Here is a 17,576-nt window from a genome sequence, read left to right as displayed (position 1 = left end):
CACTGCTAGTGACAATAGGGACTTATCTTTCCAACAGGCTTTTGGGAACTGACTTCTTTTAATGAAAGGGCTGGTGCCATGCTGTTTTTATTGTAATTATTTGCATGGTTTTAGCAGATAGAATTAAAACTATTTACTATATATATATATATATCAAGGTTTAAATGTTTTTAATGGTTCTTATTTTTTATCTTTAAATTGTCTTGAGTCCTGTCAGGGGAAAAGGAGGAATAATAATAATAATAATAATAATGGTCTGTCTGTTGTGAGAAATGTGCATTGTCTTGCATTAAATGGATGACTCTTGTAAGCTATACAATTTTAGAAGAAGAGTGAGGAGACTGACTGACAAATCCCTAGATTCCATATCAAATGCATAAATGACTGTCTAGTCCAGAGTTGGGGACCAAATGTCAATTGGCAAGTGTGTGAAAAAATAGCTGTTTTCTGCTCAGCTTGCCCTATATTGTGGTGCTGGTGTTGGTTTGTCTTCCTCTTTTTCTCTCTCTCTCTCTTTCATTTCATTGCTGTTTGTAGTCAAGAAGGAGAGTTGTACAAAATAAGTAAATGTTATAGGTAATTATCATGTAAAAGAAATAACTGCTTAACCAAAATTTAGAAGTCGTTGAATTCTGACATTAAAAATGCCCCAGCAAGTGTTACCCTTTGCATTTAATATCTGCAAAATGGCATAGCCAGAGATTAATTCACATTTGCTCACTTTCCTGTGCTGAAAAAAAAGCACCCTTCCATTATTATTAAGAAGACAGTGTGAGGGAAGGGGGTGGTGTTGCTCCTGAAGCCTGTAATTTAATAACAGTCTTGAGCTGGGATTTTGCAGATATAAGTGACTTAGTTTCTCAAGGTAAAAAACAGAATGTAAGATCATCCAGGCCTATTGAGACAATAAAGCAAAAAATAGATGTTCCAGCATTTTGGTGGAATATAGAATCTAGTAGTTACTCAGTTCTGCCTTGAGCCCTAACTGCAATGCACAAGTTTCCTGGGAGGCACAGAATAAAAAACAACAAATATATATCACGATTGTACTATCCCATACCTTTGAGAACTATACATTGATGCTTGAGAACTGTTCAGTTTTCTAATAATCTGCACAGGCAATGCTGACTGCAACCAAAGAGTGAATCGTTATTTCCTGCAGTTATTTGAGGACACTTGGTCATATTTTGTTTTCATTTACTTGAAGTTAACCAGTCATAGACTCTTCCTGCTTAGAGGAATGGAACTATCCAAGGGCGTCCATTTTCCTCTTTTATAATAGGAAAGGACTCTCATTCCCACTTAGATCCACAATCTTGCATCATGGCTGGCAGTATCATCAATCTTTGTGAATCTGACTCTTCATTTTGTAGAGCCTCTGAAGCCTGGGAGATCATTCTTGGAAAGCGGTGATAGATGGGCAGTTTATCTCTGACAAAGCCATGGAGACAGGGAGATTTCTTATCCAGCATCAAATCTGTTGAGAGACTTGACATTAGAGGGATGCTACGATCATTAATTTTGCAACAATATTAAGATACCCACTTGCTTCCTATTGCTTCTTAGGGAGAAGTGACTAAGCCGGTCGAAAAGTCAGCACAGAGGGGAGGATTCATTAGGGCTACCAAGTTTACATTGTTTCATTAGATTTGAATCATGATGCAATTTAATTAAATTTGGCAAAGCATGTAGATGTTTTAGCCCCATGAATGTGCCCACTTGCATAGTGCATCTGAACTTAAGTAACTGATCTAGAAGAGAGAGACTTCACTCCCACATTTCTCTCTCTTTTTACTCTTTTGCATTATATTTTCCTTGAAATGGTTGTAATATTCACAGGAGGACGATTCTTTTGTAAATGGCCTTTTCTTGACTTTTTAACAATGCAGTTCCTATAGAATTTCTGATCTGTTGGGAGAGACTTGATGGAAAGGGATTACCCATGTAGAGAAGGGCGGGAGGGAGAGACAGCAATTACATAGTGTAAGGAAGTTGCCCACTTTGGTACTGTATATGCTTCAACCGTTGATGGTTAAATCTTGATGAGGCATTTGCTTTCCGAACTGTATCCGGTGCAGCTCAGTAGGATTAGTAGTTGCCTTGTGGATGCGATGCCTAATTGCAGATGCAAAGGAAGGTGTTTTATCTACTGCTGCCTTTAAATAATGGCATTGGCTGCTGTTTGACCTGTGCTATCCTGCAATTTTAATTTAAAACCACCTTGAATGTATTCATTCCTGCTTTGGGTAGGAAGTTTGATATTTGCATATACATGGAAATTATTATTTTTTAAAAAATAAATCTTGGATCCCCTGCCTTTTCTGTATATTTGCCTCTCTGGTTTTGCAAGCAGTGTTTTTCTTTTCTTATAAGACAGGGATCAGAGTTTGCTAGGTCTCAATTAAAAAGTTCACTCTTGTTTAGTATCAAACAAAGAATAGTTTTGTTTTCCATATATCTGCAATATTAAGAATCAGAATATTAAAACATAATATTTTAAAGACAAGTTTTTGTGCCCATTTCCAGCAATGAGTATATGCAGCTTGTGAAGGAGCATTGCTTTTATTATTAATTGTATTGTCTGCTTTATGGTAGCCAACCATGTCTTGACAAGGGCTGAATGTATCTTGATGGTGAAAATCATTGCCCCACGCCCAATGTAACCACCCAGTTCAACTATTTACGGTACTTTCAGCCTTGTTACTCTTGCTGCTTGACCCATTTTTTACTCATGTGCTCCTAGAAGGCTAAAAACACAAGAGACTAAGGTGGCTTTCTTATATGACACCTTGCAAGTTTTTTTTTTTTTTTAAATTAGATCTTACTAGTGTGCCACACAAACTCAGTATGTATGCTCCTTTCAAAGGCACACCTTAGATTTTTCTCTGTGTTAGAAATTGTCAAATAAGATCTTGTCAAAATTACTGAACAGCTTTTCCAATACATGTAAATTATATTGAGTGTAGAGCTTTCCTCCTGAATTATCTACCTCATCTCCAAACTACCTAGTTATACTTGCTGCCTTTGCTTATTATTCTCCTGCCTGCTATATTCTTGATCCTTTCCAAACTGGTTTTTACACGTTCTGCTGAACAAAAAGTGTTAATACAAAAATTTCCAGTGCCCTTTGCATGGCCAAGTTGTGTTTGTCTAACTTCATTCCTCCTTTTCATTATCTCCAGGATTATAATTTCCTTTTTGTATCTATCGCTGAAGCTATTGTTCACGTTCTGTTTATCTCCTGCTGGACTATGATAATCTCCCCTTTGCAAGTCTTTCCTAATGCCTTATCCACTCCTTCTAGTCAGTTCAGAACACTATCTAGAAGTCTGGAGCCGGATGCTGTTCACATGAGATTTCTTTAAGAAATCAAATGTAAAATTGCTTAAAAGCCAGTGTTCTTACCATTGGAAGGGAAGATGCTGAATGTAACACTCCTTTTTAAAATGTCTTGGGTATATCCAACTAACCTCTGTCTCAGGTAAATTGGGGGAAAGTTTTATAAAAGGCAGAGTTACTTAACCTATAGGATAAGTCCTGCTGAGACCTAAGTACTGGTTTGCAAAGGGAAGTCTTGTTTTTCAACACATATAGAGAGGGACAATCCAGAATTTATTTGTGTTCTTGGATTTTCCAAAAGCTTGACAAAGTCTCTCACCAAAAGCTTCTATAGGTTATGGGATAAGAGACCAGCTTCTCTTATAGACTCGTTGAAAAATAGGAGGCAAAGAGCTACAAGAGATAGACTATTTTCACAGTGGAGGAAAGTAAGCAGTACAGCTCACTTAATTGCAAGTGAGATGTGTAGTGTGGTAGCCAGTTTGCAGATAACATCAATTTATTTCGGACAGTGAAATGTTAAGCAAATTGAAAATAACCCAACTGGAGTTAAACTGGGTGACTGAAATGAGTGAATAAAATTTGGGGTTAAGTTGAGATTTGGCCCCTGTCATGATTCCCTCTCACCTCTCTGATTCACATCAACACTTGAGGATGAGGACTAGGATATGGGAAGGAGGAATGGAACTATGCAGCACCACTTTATGAACACCCTTCCTGCCCTAGATGCTCCTTGACCTGTTGAGGCAGGAGACCCCACCCTCTCCTGCACCACTGTCCCCCAGAACCAGGAGGTGATTGAAAAAGGATGAGTAGAGGAAGTTGCAGTCTCTCAGTGTGTGCATGCATCCTGTGGGAGGAAGGTACATGAACTGGGGAAGAGGGAGGAGTCCCCTGTTGCTGCAACTGCTCCATAGAGCACAGACCTGAGAATAGCTGCCTAGTTGCTAGATTGGTGTGCATAGCTATCCAGAGCTGCAGAACCGACTGTGTGACAATAAAGAGTTAAATGACTGCCATTTGCATTCCTGTGACTGGGAAGCAACCTTGACAGATCAGCTCTTTTATGCTATAGTAACTGTCTCTATGTAGGGGCTATGTGACTAAGGTCGGGAAAGGATACCCACAATAGCTGTAGTTTTCAGAAGATTACAGTTTACACCTACAGATTTTATAATTCAAAGGTATTGATGATCCACTAAGACAATGAAGGGTAAATGTTGATAATATTTCTGTGCATCTGACAAGCACTTAAAATAGGTAAACTTCCCCAAAAAAGTCATTGGACTATTATTGTTGTATACCCATTTCTTAGAATTTTGTGTTACGGTTTAGCATCTGTTATATGGGTGCTAAGTTCCTAGTAAACATCTCAAAGTGATTTAAACATCAGCAATAAAAAACATATAAACCAATTTCATATGTAAAAACAATTAAAGCAATTTCATATCTCCACTTAAAAGACTAAAACACAGACAACCAGTAAGGATTGTTGACTATAAATCCAGTCATTTTTAGCCTATAGCCATGCAGCATACTATTGAAATATATTGGTAAATGATTACTTTATTCTTTAATGCCATGTTAATATATAATCTATTATTTGGGAGCCTTCATACTTTAGAGGTCTGTAGATCTACCAGCTCATTAACATAGCTGGATGTGGTTTTAATGAGTCTGTATTAAATTACTAATGTGCAGCCTCCTCCTGCTCCTTTTCTCTCCACTCTGACCTCTTAGCATCTATTTGCCAAGGAAAACAAAGACTGATTACTGCTTCCAATTCCTTTTGAATAGCTTCTTGCTGTTCATTATATATTGGACTGGAGATGCAATTTTCAGTTTAATCTCTCTGGTCTCCCCTCCCCAGCTTCTCTCTCTCACACACACCACCACAGATTCAACCTTTTCCTTAGCTTCGTCTAAAAAGGCATCCCCTGCAAAAATAGCAAAGTGCTGCCCTAGCAGGAGCAAAGAACTGGAGAAGCAGGCAACAACTGGCAACACTTGCCCTTCCCGATGCACACAGTTAAAAAAACCCCACAATGTAGATTAAGTGTTCTGTAGCTTACATGGCCATGATCCTAAGGTTTTGAGGCTCCAGCACACTGCAGTAGCACAAGAGCACAAATATAGTCTGCCGAGTGCGCGCCCTGCCTGCCCTTATGAGTTCCTCTGGAATGTCCATCAGACACCTGCTCCGCCTAATCATGGCTGTAGGGTGGATGAAGGAAGTTGACCAACAAATGGGGTAGGCACCTGCTGATTAGTTAGCTGCCCATTTGCAAACCACAGTGCCATTGCTTTCCCATCTCTGGGAGCTAGCCTCTTACACTTTGAATGAGAGACTAAAGGGGAGACAGAGCGCCTTAGCTGCCTGGCCTTGTTGTTGTAGCATGTATTTTATTTTATTTTTAAATCCTATTTCTAGTTTGCCTTCTGAGATGGGTTGTGTTGCAACAGCAGATGTGAGAGGTGGTTTTCAAAAGAATTGTTTGGGGCTTGGGAGCTCAGACCCTCAAGTATTTCTTTTGTGACCTTAAGCAAGACACTTCTCTTATTCTAGTCCTGTACTTGCTTACAACACTGACTGGACAAAAGCCTGTGGAGGACATTTAACAATGCATGATGACACAGCATAGCCTTCTTTTTGGGTTCTCAGCATATGGTATTCAGATACAGAAAGAAGACAGTGCCTTTGATGTTCTCTTAGACTTTATGTTATGTTTCCATATCTGCAATGGGTAAGGGTTTTCTGGAAAGTCTTCTACATGCTTAATTCCTTGATCATATAATGCAAATAATGTGTGACCTTACATGTATTCTGTGGTATCCTTTGGTATTTTTTCTTAGTTATCTGCTCTGCAAGTGGATTATTTTGTTTCTGATCATGGCACAGTTGTAGTCTACATTGTGTACAGTAATTATATTTTTCTGAAACTGAAATGTTGGTGCTTGAATATAACCTTTCCCTGATCTTGCATACGCTCCAGAATTTCAAAATTTCAGGTGCTTTATAGTACAATCTGTTTCCCCCCCCTCCCTTTTTCTGCAGGTGCTGTTAAGTCAAGTGCATCGGTTGCGAGCTCTTGATTTACTGGGACGATTTTTGGACCTAGGTCCCTGGGCTGTTAGCCTGGTAGGTACCTATTATGGACATCTATTTGGAAAATGAAAGATGCTGGCTATATAATTAGCATGTATGAGTGAAGAATTCATCCTTGCAGGTTATAAAAAAATAATGTCTCACAAATTTGAAGAACTGGACACTAGTTTTCAGGAGTTGTATGACCCTGAGGTCAACATAAATCAGGCTTCCAGAGCTTCAGGTGGCTATAGAACTGATGAGAATTCCTTTATTTGTAGTACACTTTAGCTGAAGATGGCAATCCCATCCTTGTTTGGCCTCTCCAATTTCATCTGAGGCTATGGATAGTGATAATAAGAGAGGCAATGTGAATGTTTATACAGTTTTTTATGGACATGTTGGATTTATTGAACAAGCTGCCTGAGTAAAATGAAAATAAACTAGATGCTTCCCCAGCTGTTGTAAATTTTATCCATACTTCAAACATGGCCTACCTGGACCTTAAATGAGAAAAAAAAATGGGTCAAAAACATTTGAGGATTTGAACTATGTATGGCTTGTGCACAAGCCATTGGTGGAGTAACTATGTACAAGTAAAAGTAAAAACTTAAATTAAAATGAGAGAAAGCAAAGAAATGGAGCACTGTATCCATTAGAAATAATGTTGTTTGGATTGATTAGATTTTTTTTGCAAGCTGCCTCCTAGTAGAAGCAAGAAGAGTCAAATGAGAGATGTGGAGAGCAATGCATTGTAAGCACGTTGTGCGTTGAGCGAAATGTGGTTTTAAAGTAAGTCTCAGTTTTGGCAATCCAGATGAGATTGAAAAAAGCAGCTGATATCCTTGAATAAAACTGACCTGAGACAAATATGCTGAGATTATGTCTTTAGCATGGTCATTGTGATTCATTGTCAGGCGTTTGCCATGCTATTAAAGTTTGTGCTGGGTTCACCTACTCCACACTTCCTAAGTTTATTTTTGGTTCTCAAATTCTCTTCCTCTAGGCTCTGTCTGTTGGCATTTTCCCTTATGTGCTAAAGCTTCTCCAGAGTTCTGCTCGAGAGCTAAGACCTCTTCTGGTCTTCATCTGGGCCAAAATCCTTGCAGTGGACAGTGTGAGTAACCATGAAATGTTAATTTAGTGATGATGCAGAATATGTTAAAAGGGCTGTCTTGATTCATTGCAGAGCCAACACGTGAGATAACTTGTTCATGCTTAGGAATGTCATTAATATGAGAGACTTGCCCAAAGGGAATTAATGTGGAACCATGAGCAAGTTGGACTTAGGAGTGTATGCAATCTGCAGGCCATTGAAGAGGGACCTAGTCAGCTCCTGCAATTTGTGGAATACTCTTCCCAGGAAGGCTTACCTGGCACCTTTAGACTCCAGGAGAAAAAGTGTCTCTTCAACCAGGCAGTCAGCTGATTAACATTCTATGGCTTATTAAATGTGGGAGGTGGGTTATTGGGGGGGGGGTGTTGATAATACCCCACCCATCTGGTTGGGTTTCCCCAGCCACTCTGGGCAGCTTACAGCATATACAAAAACATAATAAAAGATGAAACATTAAAAACCTCCCAATACAGGGCAGTCTTCATGTAGCTCTCCCGGTCTGTCTGTCTGTCTGACCATCTACGTTGAAGCCAGTTGGGATTTACTGGAACTTACTGGTAGATCCTGCTAGTAAAAGCTCAATGGTCATTTTGTGTGTTGACTCGGTACGTCTATGTCTGTCTCACTTCCTAGTCTCATTTTTAATTCACCTAAAGGTATATCAGCTTGCATTGTGCATAAAGGTAATTGCAGACAGAAATGATTAACCAATATAAGTATTACAACGTCAAAACTAGATATTTTTTACAAGCCTGACATTTACAGTATTTGTGTTGACTTAAGTATTTTGATTGCCTTTGCTGATTAATGCTTTAAGCACAAGCAGGAGGAAAGAGCCATGATCACGCGCTGGCATCCTTTCCTGCTGATCCAGAGTTATGTTTAGTGTTATTAAATATATTTTGGATAATGTTTTAAGAGGATTTTCGACTGCAAAGAAAATGAAAAGTAATCTTCAAGCTGTTCTGGGGAAGAAAAAGCTCTTTTTTGATACATGTTTTTGTTTGGCTGGAGATACAAGCCTCCATGTATAATTCAGAATAAGAATATATTCACCGAATCTGGCACACAGCACCGTGGAGGCCAATATGCCAATGAAATTGTTGTCAGGGAGTACAGAACACATTCCCGTCTTTAAAAGATAAGGCCGGATGTAGCCTTCCAGCTTAGACTGAAGTACATGCTTTAGAGTGCCAGAGATGTAAATCCTTTAGAGTTTAGACCTCATTTATGCATTATACTTTCTATGATCCAGCATTCTGCAGCAATTCTGGGATTTTGAGACAGGAATCCCTTTCCATGTTTTGTTCACTCCACTGGATATAATATCTTAGGCTGGGAAACATTTGTACTTTTTCCTCCTTTATCATTTGTGAAACATCAACTCATATTCACACACCATTCCCCCCCCCCATTAACCATAAGTATAATAGCAAAAGTAGGAGGGATGTCCATCACAAAAGGATTCCCTGTCAACCTGTGATCCCTAAAGGTGACAATGACCAACCGTTTCTTTCTCTCTTAGTGGGGAATTTAACATAAAAATGAAGGCATAGAAGCATTTGTGTTTGCAGTGTATATCCAAAATCCATTACATATTAGATTTCCATGACTGTCCGTCAAAGTGTGACAAAGAATGAACTGCAGTGTGTTAAAAGTAGAGGAGGGGGCTGGGAGGGGCATAGGACACGGTCTGTTGCCTAACAGCCCAGTAGCAATTATCCCTTAAGGTTTAGGCTCTTATGGGTATGTTTCTTGCATGGCCATGGCATTCCAGAGCTAGTCATTTTGCAAGATTTATGTCAGGTAACAATGTCTGCAGGGGAATGTCCTTTGAATGTAAGTGAAAGCATTATCCCAGCTGCTGTAGGCAATCATGAGAAGCTGTTGTTTTGGTGTGTTGACTGAAAGATAGATGTAGTGATTAATTGTTCAGCTGCAGTGAATCACATCTGTGCGGCAGAAGAAAAAGAAGGTAGAAAGTGGAGGAAAGCTAAAAGTGTATTTCTGTGCAATGTAGTGGCTAAGCTATGAAGTACCCTATTTGAACTGTGCCTCGGCCGTGAACTTGCTAGGTGACCTTAGGCAAATCACTGTCTCTCAGCCTCAGTCCCACCTTCTGCATTATGGAAGACAGCAATGCTGACTTTCCTTATGGGCTTGTTGTATGGATCACAACTAGATTACATGCAAAAGCACTTGGAACAGTTGAAATATTTTTAAAATATCAGTGAGGTTTTAGTAGTAGTGGGTTGCTAGATAGAACTACCAGGTTAACATAATCCTTTTCAGATTGTACAGCATATACTTAATTTCACATGGTTGTACCTCAGGGCCCAGCTAATGTTTTTGGGAATACCTGGATAGCTCAGTTGGTTAGAGCATGGTGCTGATAACACCAAGGTTGCAGGTTCAATCCCCATATGGGACAGCTGCATTTTTCTGCATTGCAGGGGCCTGGATTAGATCAGCCTCAGGGTCTCTTCCAACTCTACCATTCTATGATTCTTTGATTCTGATCCTGCAGAATTTCTACAGCTAAGTACCGTATTTTTCGCCCCATAGGGCGCACCACCCCATAGGACGCACCCAGTTTTTTGGGGGGGAGGGATAAAGAAAAAAAATTATTCCCCCCCCCAGGCGCGGGGCTGGCGTGGGGGAAGCCTGAGCTTCCCCCGACCCCACCCCCAAGAACAGCCTGCTATCCGCAAGCCTAGGGAGCCCGGCGGGAAGTCGCGCCGGTCTCCCCAGGCTTGCGGAGAGCTGCGCAAAGCCCGGGCGCGCTCTTCAGCGCGCCCCAGGCTTCAGAATGCAGGCAGCTCTGCGCAGCCCATGGGAGCCTGGCGTGACTTCGCGCCGGGCTCCCTGGGGCTGCGCAGAGCTGTGCAGAGCCCGGGACTGCAGTCAACTCTTCGCAGCCCTCAGGACTGCAGTCAGCTCTGCGCAGCCCCAGGGAGCCCGGCGCGAAGTCATTTTATGTCTTTTTAAATGTGTTTGTGGGAGCTGGGTTATTGGTTTTGTTTGGTTTTTGTTTTATTGTGTATTTTGTATTCTCATTTTTTATTTTTCTGTTGGGAGCCTCCCTGGGATCTTTGGATGAAGGGCTGTATACAAACTTAATAAATATTAATAAAATAATAATTTGTATTGTGGGAACTTTTGCTAGGCCAGTTTTTACTGGGAACATTAATGAGCTCTGGGGGGTGGGAATCTTGAATGAAATTTCCCTTGACCATCCTATGGGAGTAATCATGTGATGTGCTAATCATTGTCATTGGAAAGGGATGTTAGATCAAGTAATGAACATGTATTAACATCAGGTTTAGATTTGGTGGATAATACATTTTTAAAATCCCAGTAATGTTCATTCATAACTTTCCTACATAATCAGAATGTTTGGGCAACTGAAATCAGACCACTAGATCTTCCAGCTCTCCTGTTTTTGTTTTAAGAATTCTTTCTTAAGGCCATAGATAGACGAATATAAACAATATCCTTTGCTAGCCTGCAGGCACTAGAATTAAGGAGTTGTAACTTAGAACTGTGATCACCTCATTAATGATAGTATAATTGACCATCACCATCCAACTCTTGACAGTACATAAGTTAACTAGTGTTAATTTAAACTCCATGTAATAATGGTGCCAGTGGGATGCTTATTGTAGAGATAGAAATAACCACATTAGTAAAAGAGCAACTGCTCAGTATTTTACTGCATTAATGTCAATGCCCATTTAAATAAGTATACTGAGGTTTTCAAAAGGGAAGATGGTGACTCTTTAACCTGTGTAATAATGTACTACTGAAAAATCCCACTAGTAGAATTTTAGGGAAGAGTGAGATCTTGTGACCAAACAAAATGTTCCCAACACCCCTTTATTTTAGATTGTGCCCTTCAATGATGAATCTAGCATCTTATACTTGAGCTTAAGTAGGTATGCACCGCCGTCAGATTTGTGTTTCAGCATCACAAGGTTCATATTTTTTCTTCCCTGCTGAGGGAGGAAATATGCAGGTGATAATGAAAGCCCATTGTTACCTGCCCTCTTCTGCGTGCAGAGAGGACTTTAATTGCTCACAGATGTTGGCAGTTCATACCACCTTCATAGCAAGCTTGCCACCATTCTGTTTTTACTGGTATGTCATGATTCCTTAAAGGAGGGAGATGCCATTGATGCTGATGTACGTTCAGTATTCCCCCCCCCCCCACAGATATCATATTGAGAGTACAAATTAATGTTCAATGTTATCACCAGAGTTTTCCACTGCAGGGTCTGTTTTCCTCAGGCAGGCAGAATACTGATGGAATCTGGTGGAAGTAGTAGCCAGTTTCTGGACAAATAAGTGGCCACTTACCTAATTGGCATCAGTATTAAAGAGAGCCCAAAATAACCATTCATTGGAAGCAGCAAGCCCCACCCCCATCCTCAGCAAGAGTTAAGCCTGCTTATACATACAGCTTGGCTTCAGTCATTTTCTCCTACTTTGCAGCTGTCTGCAACAAGCAGCTTTAGTTACCTGAACAATGTAGTTATTCTCTTGAATCTTTGTCTCTCCCACCCGCTTTGTTTGACCCCCACCCTTCTTGCATTTTCAATCAGGAATAAAGAATGGTTACTATTTACCTACCTGGTGTTTAGCATCCTGCAGAACTCACTGGAGAGAGTTCAAAGCAAAGTCAGCTTCCTTCCTTTCTCTTCTCTCTACCTATTGTCACTTTAAAGGTAAAGGTAAAGGTACCCCTGCCCGTACGGGCCAGTCGTGTCCGACTCTAGGGTTGTGCGCCCATCTCACTTAAGAGGCCGGGGGCCAGCGCTGTCCGGAGTCACTTCCGGGTCACGTGGCCAGCGTGACAAAGCTGCTCTGGCGAGCCAGCACCAGCGCAGCACACGGAAACGCCGTTTACCTTCCCGCTAGAAAGCAGTACCTATTTATCTACTTGCACTTAGGGGTGCTTTCGAACTGCTAGGTGGGCAGGAGCTGGGACCAAAAGACGGGAGCTCACCCCGCCGCGGGGATTCGAACCGCCGACCATACGATCGGCAAGCCCTAGGCACTGAGGTTTTACCCACAGCGCCACCCGCGTCCCATTAGTCTTTCATATAAATGTATGTATGTACGTGTGCGTGTGTTCATTCATCCTCTTTTTCTGGCCTTAATATGTCATCCCCAATGCTTAAACTGGCATGCAAGTGCACAATGTTTCAAGAAGCAGTTGCTAATGAGCCTTATTAGCACTAAAAGCCAGCCTGCTTGATTCTCATCTAATTGGCATCCAATATGAAACGTGGGGAAATCTCACTTTCAAAGGGAATTATTCTCTTATCAAGAGAGTTGGGCTATGTCATTTCCTTATTATCAGACACAGCAAAATGCTGGGAAACATTCATTTATACTGGAAATGAATAAAAGAGGTTGAATCAGGGGCGCCATCTGTGTGGGGGAGCTTAACCTGTTTCCCACCATGCCAACACCATGCCAATCAAACCTTCTCCTAGCAACATTGGGCCATCCTAACTTATGTTTCTTGGTCACAGTATGAAAGGATTTTAGGTCCATCCCTGTGTATTAGGCCAAAACACATGCTATCAGGTTTAGTTCAGTCTCTAGAAGATTGTATGCTGCTTCTGTGTCCTTGATCCTGAAGTTCCTCTCCATATTTTGTCATTTCTTTCCTGTATGCCTTTCTCCTCCTCCTGGAGTTTATCCAAGACACAACCCTGCCATGATTTGACATTTGTGTTTTTGCAGCCATTGCTTCAACTTCACTCTGTAAATTAGCATTTTGTTGACATTGGCTCAGCCTGCTTTTGAGATGATATCATCTGACAATAGGTCCCAGCTTAACAGTTTCATCTCATAACTACAACACCATGCTTCTCAACCAAGTGGCCTTTAGGGGACCAAACATGAGTTTGAAGACTTTTTATTAGTGACTTGTGCCCTTTTCTTATTTCCTCCACATTTTTCTACACAGTAGAACATTTGGAATAATTAGCATTGAGGAACATGCTGTAGAAAGGTTACGTTTGGATTGGTCATATCACTTGATATTTCACAAAGGGTCTGTGAACAGAAATCTGGAATCCTGCGGTTTAGGAAGAATGCTCACTGCTCATACCATTGCGGGTTTGATATGACATAAACAACTAAATTCTACAGCCTTGTTGTGAGCATACTAAATAGAGTACTTTATAGTTGTCAAAATATTGGCAAGTTTTTGTCTAATAAGTTAAATCATGGTTCACTGGGCAAAAACTGCATTCACTGTTGGCTGTAATTGTCATTGGCTCACCCAAGCTGAGTTAGGTACTTCTTCCTCCTTGCAGAAAGCCCATTAGTAGAAGCCAAGGAAGAATGGAACACTCTAAATAAATGTTAAAGGCCAGTAAGTAAGGGCAGAGCAAATGCTCTTAGAGCGGGGAAGCCAACATGATGCCCTCAAGATGCTTCTAGGCTACAAGTCCCAGCAGCTGCAGCCAGCAGGGCCAGTGGTCAGGGATGATGGGAGCTGTAGTCCAACAATATCAGGAGGACATTGTGTTGTCATCCCTGTCTTAGAGTTTTAATCAACACTGTTGTCATACTGCTGCAACAGTAATGGCTAGAAAACTGCTGGAAGCCAAATTCTACCATTCATGGCACAATTGCTTTCATGCAATAAACTGAATCCCTGTGCCTGTCCTTGGGGCTTAGACCAGAACATCTGCAAGATCTGTGTTATGGTGAGAGGCGTATGCAGAGGGGAGCAACATCTGCGTATCACTGATGCACGTGCATCTTCCAGACAGCTTTTCCTGAGTTTTCAGAACAGACCAAGTTTCTTTAAGCAGAGTTTTGTGACATATCCATCTCAAATTGCCTCATCAGATACAGAGAACAGAGAAGAATGCCAATGCCAAATGAGCCACCTGGTTCCCAAGGTAGCTGCTGAAAGGGAAAGTTTAAAGTCACTCCCTTTCTCCCCATGGCTGTGTTTAGCATAAAAGTCAAAGGAAGCATAAAAGAAACAGGAAGACCCCGAATTTTGTCAGTTACAGAATAAGTAGTCTGGGAGATGTCGCTTCTTTCTACACCTGGCTTGCAGATGGCTGTACTCCCAGTACATTGCTTAGGCGGAATGAGCCAAAGCTGAGTTGTTATCTGTATAACTGGCTTCCTGATTATTGCTTTCAAGGACTCTCTGTACACGTGCAATTGATGAACTAAATGGAAATCATTCGAAGACTAAAAATAAATTATCTTCAGCTTATTGCTCTCTCTCCCCCCCACCCCATCTGTCTTGTTTTTCAGTCATGCCAAGCCGACCTTGTGAAGGACAATGGTCACAAATATTTCCTTTCTGTTTTGGCAGATCCCTACATGCCGGTAAGGTCAAATAATCAGTCTTCACCACCATCCCACCTCTCTGATTAGAACTTACGCTGGTTCATGTGCTGCACTTATGAGGCAGCCATGCTGTTGATTTTGTAGATGGTTAGAAGTTACACAAAGTTGTAACATGCAACTGTCCTGTTGATGAGTAGCATGGAGAAAATGGTTAGAGGACACGTTCTCCCTCTTCCTTAAAGGAATGAAATGGTTTGGCAGTATATTCAGGACCGACAAAAGGATGTTATTTCTTCACACACTGCATTTGTGGACTTCATTTCCAAAGGCTTAGATTACTTTCAAAGGGGTTTAGATAAATTCATGGTCCATCAGTGGCTATTAACCATAATGACTAAATGAAACCTCCATGTTCAGAGGACGTACGCCACTGAATACCAGTTATTGGTGGGGTGGGCATTATCTTCATTCACTGCTTTTTGGCTTCCCAGGGGAGGTCAGGTTGGCCACTGTTGGGAAATGAGAACCTGGGCTAGATAGACCTTTGATGTGGTCCAACAGGGCTACTCTTACGTTATTACAAGGTGGGGCACATAAATCAAAGAAGAATCTTAAATTGCACACCTTTTTCTTTTGCTCAGTATTAATTTCTTCTTGTGAAAGAAACCACAATAAATGAACTAAAGGGGTTATTTATTGTCAATAAATGTATTTTAAGCCTGTTAAAGAAAAATAATGTTGCTATAAGGGCCCTGGTAGGTTTTTTTGTATTTTTTAAAAACTTCACTACTGTTGCTAGCATGAATCAGTCGGGCACTGTTCTCTTCTCTATTATTATTTTTGTAATCTTGCACTTAAGGGAAAATAAAATGTCATACAAAATAATTTCCAGTCTTCCCACACTGCATGTGAAATGTACTGTCTTTGGGAAATGTTTATATAGTTCTTTAAATGTATTGGAAGCACGAAAGGTATTTGACACATGGAGAGGTAGAGATGACAGAAAATTTTCAGAATTCTTTTAGAGAAGGATGCAAATCCTGTGCAACCTTTTTATTTTGTCTGAAACGTGTCTGTCTATTTGTTGTGGCAGATGTTGTGTTTTGTGATTTAAAGTTAAAAGCACTTTCCACCTTTGTACCCTTAGAAAGCTTGAACCCACAGTTAAATGAATTTACACGCTTCTATTTGAAAGGGCAGTCATACAAGCAAATGAGATTAAGTCATTTTCATGGCCATTTTCATTATTTCATTTAATTTGGATTGTTAAGTTAGGGAGACCTTTGAGAACCCTCAGTGTCAAAAGAGGCAAGTTCCAGCAGGAAGGATTTTTTAATAATAATAATAATAATAATAATAATAATAATAATATCTTTACCTTGAAATATTCAAAGTAATATTATTATTTTATCTAATCCTCAATCTTTTGTGTGTGTTTTCAGGCTGAACATAGGACGATGACAGCTTTTATCCTGGCAGTGATTGTCAACAACTACAATACCGGGCAGGTGAGTAAAAGTTGAGGAATGGTGTGGATGGCTCTACATCTGACCTCATTAATAATCTTGAATAAAAATGTTAGGGACCTTACCCCATGCATCTATGCTGCTCTAAAAGAGTTGTTTTCCTTGGAATTGCTTTATCGGCAAATAATGCGTTAAAATATCATGCTCTGCCCTTTGTTATAGGAAGCCTGTCTTCAAGGGAACTTGATTGCCATTTGCCTGGAGCAGCTCAATGATCCACATCCTCTTCTGCGCCAGTGGGTGGCTATTTGCTTGGGGCGAATTTGGCAGAATTTTGACTCTGCAAGGTGGTGCGGTGTGAGGGACAGTGCCCATGAAAAGCTCTACAGCCTTCTCTCTGATCCAATCCCAGAGGTAATACAGCATCCAGTGGAGAGAGTGGTTCATGTGCTTGCCTTAGCTACCCAAAACAGCTTCCCTATAGTACTTGATCTGATCAGGGTACACAACACTAAACTTTGAAAGTATTCTTTCATTTAAAAAAAAACAAACTATTGATGAAAGTATTTCTATACCACCATATAACATATGTGGGCAAGTGTACAGCAATTAAATATAAAACACCTTTTAAAACAATTCAAATAACCATTAAAGTGGCTGGCTAATGAAACAGCCTCAAAGGCTGTTTAATTTATGAAGATCTTAACTAATAAGGCATGAACATGATTAAAAGAAATCTTAGTCAATTAATTTCATGAGTTTTGAGTGATTTATCTAGTAATTAATTCTATATATGGGTAAAAATAGTAATTCTGAAGGAAGCTTTCTTCATTGTAGCAGATGTCATATTTTAATATACGTTCCCTTCTATGTAAGAGAAAAGACAGAATGCCTCTTTTAAAAGAGCACTCACCACTTGTAGTTTTTATGAATACTTGTATTAGGCAACATCCAGTGATGTCTGCCTTCTTATGCAATGGAAATCTGTTGGTGCAATAGAACCCCTGGTCTTTGTCTCCCTGTACATGCCCAAAATCCACTACAGAGGATTTCTCAGTTTTCTGGAGCTGATTTTGCAGATTGTGGGGACTGTAAGGTGGAAGAGAAGGAAAAGCCCATGAATACCTGCCCAGTTAATTTATTTGATTAAAGTTTATACTAACTGATTATTAACTATTGCAGCCCTGTAATCTGTTAACTATTGCAGCTTTCAGCTGATGTGTTGAGGGTCTACTGACCA

At 40.4% G+C, this 17,576-nt stretch overlaps 1 protein-coding gene and 1 pseudogene across 3 annotated transcripts in view; one reads left to right on the top strand and one right to left on the bottom strand.

Moving 5' to 3' along the window:
• LOC308470661 (cytochrome c pseudogene) overlaps window positions 1–17,576 on the bottom strand; it is a 351,629-nt pseudogene that overhangs the window by 47,038 nt on the left and 287,015 nt on the right. The window lies entirely within an intron of this gene.
• Window positions 1–17,576, top strand: part of RPTOR (regulatory associated protein of MTOR complex 1) — a 313,545-nt gene that overhangs the window by 207,976 nt on the left and 87,993 nt on the right. For both annotated transcript variants that reach the window (XM_080993602.1, XM_080993601.1), the window contains exons 12-16: window positions 6,395–6,478; window positions 7,431–7,541; window positions 14,835–14,909; window positions 16,313–16,378; window positions 16,559–16,750. In XM_080993602.1, the coding sequence (XP_080849728.1) occupies window positions 6,395–6,478; window positions 7,431–7,541; window positions 14,835–14,909; window positions 16,313–16,378; window positions 16,559–16,750 (528 nt within the window). The remainder of the gene's footprint in view (window positions 1–6,394; window positions 6,479–7,430; window positions 7,542–14,834; window positions 14,910–16,312; window positions 16,379–16,558; window positions 16,751–17,576) is intronic.

This window comes from Podarcis pityusensis (assembly GCF_964106645.2).
Source record: "Podarcis pityusensis genome assembly, chromosome: 2".
In the NCBI taxonomy this organism is placed as follows: Eukaryota; Metazoa; Chordata; class Lepidosauria; order Squamata; family Lacertidae; genus Podarcis; species Podarcis pityusensis.
This window is presented reverse-complemented; position numbering and strand designations above follow the sequence as displayed.